We start from the raw sequence: 4,443 nt of genomic DNA on the forward strand, positions 1-4,443 counted from the left end.
GGCATGGCGCGGACCGCTAGCCCGTGTTCACACACACCGGCGACTGCCTTCATTGTGCTGCATTAGACAACAAAGAAACGAGTTGGAGTCTTTCTTTCCGCTGAGGGGGAGGAGCCGTGGGCGGGCCAGACTGCCCCGCCACGCCCACTCCAGCTTCGTCCTTCCAATAGGAATCGCCTTCCCCGGTGTCAGCTCCATTGTGCTGTCAGCCCTCTCGGTGACGTCACGGCCTCTTATCCCCCCTCTAGTGCCGTCTGGCTGCAGTGGCTCAGACAGGAGGGGAGGAAAACGCCGAGTGAGCCGGGGAGGGGCTCCTTAAAGAAACGCTGCCATCTCTGGCATATTCCGGCCACAAAGAAGTCGGGGAGCTGCTCCTGCGCCCACTGGATACAAGCTGGGGGGACCCCCTGACAGCGCTGACCGCAGAGGACCGCCGCAGCCTCGCTGCCACCTCGCCTTCCTTTGTGTCTGCAGCCAGCGCTGAGGCGACGGGAGCGCCGGAGCTGACCATGCCCAGCTCGCTCTTTGCAGACATGGAGAGGTCCGGGAGCGGAGGAGGCGAGACCCTGGACGACCAGCGGGCTCTGCAGATCGCCCTCGACCAGCTCTCCCTGCTGGGGCTGGACAACGACGAGGGCTCCATCTACGACAACGAGCCCCGGAAAAAGAGCGTCAACATGACGGAGTGTGTGCCGGTGCCCAGCTCCGAGCATGTGGCGGAGATCGTGGGGAGACAAGGTGAGCGCTGCGCTGGAATGTTGTGTGTGGACAGAGACAAAGGGACTGGGCATCTGTTGGTATTGGGCATCCTCCACATGCTTTGTGCTGTGTTGGCACTGCAGTTGGTTCACTCCCAGCTGCCCACCTTTGGCTGTGCCCTTGTTTCATGTAGGTGTCACTGCTTGTCCTCCTTTTGCCACTTTATGGGTCGTTTGTATTTTTTTTGTTTTTTTTTTGCACCAGGTCTAATTGTGCATTTTGTGTCCCCATTTGGTACCCAGGTTGTAAAATCAAAGCTCTGCGGGCGAAGACCAACACCTACATCAAGACCCCGGTCCGCGGGGAGGAGCCTGTCTTTGTTGTGACTGGGAGAAAGGAAGATGTAGCCATGGCCAGGAGAGAGATCATCTCGGCAGCAGAGCACTTCTCCATGATCCGAGCTTCTCGCAATAAAAACGCTTTAAATGGGGGGTCGGTGCCCGGACCTCCAAACCTTCCTGGGCAGACCACCATCCAGGTGCGGGTGCCCTACAGAGTGGTGGGTCTGGTGGTGGGACCTAAAGGGGCTACTATCAAGAGGATCCAACAGCAGACCCACACCTACATTGTCACCCCCAGCAGGGATAAAGAGCCCGTCTTTGAGGTCACTGGAATGCCGGAGAACGTGGATCGAGCTCGGGAGGAGATTGAGGCTCACATTGCTGTGCGCACCGGAGGGCTTATAGAGCTGACCGACGAGAATGACTTTCATGCCAATGGGACTGATGTTGGCTTTGATTTGCACGGCACAGGGAGCTTGTGGAGCAAACCCACCCCAGGTGTAAACTCCAGCACGGGTTCCCGCAAGGCTTTCTCCAATTACCGCAATGACAGCTCCAGCTCCCTGGGCAGTGCCTCCACTGACTCTTACTTTGGGGGCAACAGTGGCTCCAGGCTGGCAGATTATAGCCCTCCCAGCCCTGCCCTCAGCTTCACCAACAATGGTAACAATAACAATAACGTGAATGGCAATGGATATGTGTATGCCAGTGACAGCATCTCGCCAGACTGCACCGAGCTGGCCTTTGACTCTGCTTTTGACCCAGCGCCAGCTCCACCTGGCACTACTTTGATCTGGTCCCAGTTTGAACGCAGTGGCACAAGCAGCGTCTCCCAATCCCCACCTTACCAAAACAATGCCAATGGGTTGCTGTCTAACAGGCGGCTCAATGGGGTTGGCTGCACTGCTCCGCCCAGGCTCTCTCCTCCTTTGCACGGAAGCAGCGTGGTCCATGAGCATCCTTTAGCGCGCAGGGTGCGCAGTGACCCCGGAGGTGGCCTGAGCTACTCCACCTACACTAATATGGGCTCCGACTCCTCTTCTTCCTCGTCCTCCAGCAGCAGCAGCAGCTCTTCCTCTTCTAGCTCGTCTTCCTCTTCGTGTGGCATGAGGAGGAAAGGCAGCCGCGACTGCTCCATCTGCTTTGAGAGTGAGGTGATCGCAGCCTTGGTACCCTGCGGCCACAACCTATTTTGCATGGAGTGTGCCAACCGCATCTGCGAGAAGACCGAGCCTCAGTGCCCAGTGTGTCACGCAGAAGTCACTCAGGCCATCCGCATCTTCTCCTAGAACACTCGAGCAGCCTTCTTTATTCCAGTACTATGACTAGAAATACATATAGCTACATTCCCACTTGTATGGTGCCATACACGTGTGTTTGTGTTTTGTACATATATATATTATTTACCAGAACCCTTAATATATTGTAATATATTAATATGCAAATAATATATATATAATAATGTGATGTTGCTTATCTTACCCCCTCATTCTTTGTATGCTTGAGGGGCTCATATATATGTCTTTGTAGTTGCCTTTCAGGCCATTCTAAAGGCAAACAATGGTTTTACGCCGGGGGCCAGATGTCAAATAGTAACTGCATGTCTCACTAAACGAGGGCCCCCCCCCCCCTTTGGTGCGATTTTTCTCAGTGGTACCCACATTGTGTATATAGCTTGCAGCAACCAATTTACATGTGCCCTCCCCCACTCCACTCCAGAAGCAATATTGATTTGTGTTCTCTAATATCTCTGCCATTTGCAGTGGGGCCTGTCTCTCGAAGTCAGTCTGGAGGTGGTCACATGGTCGGTTTATAACCCCTTTCTCCAGGGAGGTCCTGCTCTTGGATGCTGGGGATTCTTGACGGTTGAAGGGGTTAAAATCTGGTGGCAAGGCCTGGAGTTGTTGAGACCAGGCCTGTTACTGTAAAATAATTGGTTTCTACCTTGCCAAGTGGGAATGTGGCTCTAAAGCTGCAGTATCTGCACATTTCTTTAGACTTTTTATTATTATTATTTTATTTTTTTAAAGGGAACTTGCTGAACACTATCCCGTGGCCATTTATTGTAGCCGAGGGGGAGAATCCTACATTTTATTGCATGCTCTGACTATGAACAAAGAACAGCAGTTTTACACTGTACAGTACTTTAAGACAAATCTTCCAAAATATATATATATATTTTTTAACTTTTTTTTTTTTTGTTATGCTTGTTACGTGTGGCTTTTTAGGTTATACATATAATATTTTGACAAGCGGAGTGATATTTTTATTTTTATTTTTTTTTAGACCTTGAATTTTTATTTTCTTATGATTTTTAATATTTTTTTTATTTTTTTTTCTCTTTTGTGTGTCTTTCTCCAGAGATGAAAATGGGGGAAACAAAAGCTCCGTAGAGAACCCCATGATACTGCAGCTTTAAGAACGTAATATTAAATTGTAACATATCTTCTATAAATATATAAATATATATGATTATAAAAAAAAAAATATGGTTTTAAAAGACGAATTGCATTAATACAGATTGAAGTATTTTATTCTTTTTTGACTTGAAAAAAATTATATTTCATATTGCAAAGATGTTTACAAGTATTTTAATTTTAAGTTCAGTGAACTTTTTTTGTAGCTGGGGTTTAAATCTTTTATTTTTAGTATGGCCTTCTGGCAAAGAACACTGTATTATTTTAATATCACACAGGTGAAGTTTGGGATGGGGGGGAGGAGGGGTTAAAAAAACAAAAAACACACACACACACACAACCATAAACTGCAAAAGTGTTTTGAACAGTATTGTGTTGGGCTGGAGATTTTTTTTGTTTTTATAGGTTCCTGGAGAAAAAAAACCAATGTTTTCAATCTGCTTCACCCAGCATCTTTTTCTATTCCGTGGTATAAAAGCCTATTTTATTCTATATTATTACAGAAATTGAAATGTTCTGAACATATGAAGCCAACTCGAAGAACCGTTGACTCCTTTCTAGCATTTGTATAAATAGATTTAAGTGGAGATTACCAGATTCTGTTGCACCACTCTAGTTTAGTATTTCTATTTTAATACATTTTGTTTACTACTTGTTTATGTATATGTAGGTGATGTTACTTGAGCGTCAATGTACTTTACTGAGCAAAGTTTAAAAAGAAAAAAACAAAGTATATTTTATTTTATGATAAAGGGCCTTTAACCTCATGGTCGAAAAAATACTAATATTATATTTGCTGAAAACAAGATTTGAAATTGTATCAAGAGTTTTATTTTTCTGACATTTAAAGTTCTACATAAATAAAGGTAAAACTTAAGTAATGGTGCTACTTCATGTTTTTTTAAGTATTTCTATATAAATCAAATAAAATATTCCAGAAATGATGGCTTTGCTTTGTTGCGTGAGTTGATCTTCAGCTTTACTGT

General features: G+C 46.1%; 1 protein-coding gene across 1 annotated transcript; it reads left to right on the plus strand.

The window, feature by feature from the left end:
* The first annotated feature begins 273 nt into the window (after window positions 1–273).
* MEX3B (mex-3 RNA binding family member B) lies at window positions 274–3,869 on the plus strand. Its single transcript, XM_040414073.1, has 2 exons — window positions 274–738; window positions 1,002–3,869. The coding sequence occupies exons 1-2, from the start codon at window positions 510–512 to the stop codon at window positions 2,327–2,329; spliced, it is 1,557 nt and encodes a 518-aa protein (XP_040270007.1). The 5' UTR covers window positions 274–509; the 3' UTR covers window positions 2,330–3,869.
* Window positions 3,870–4,443: the final 574 nt, after the last annotated feature.

Source organism: Bufo bufo, chromosome 1 (genome assembly GCF_905171765.1).
Source record: "Bufo bufo chromosome 1, aBufBuf1.1, whole genome shotgun sequence".
Lineage (NCBI taxonomy): Eukaryota > Metazoa > Chordata > Amphibia > Anura > Bufonidae > Bufo > Bufo bufo.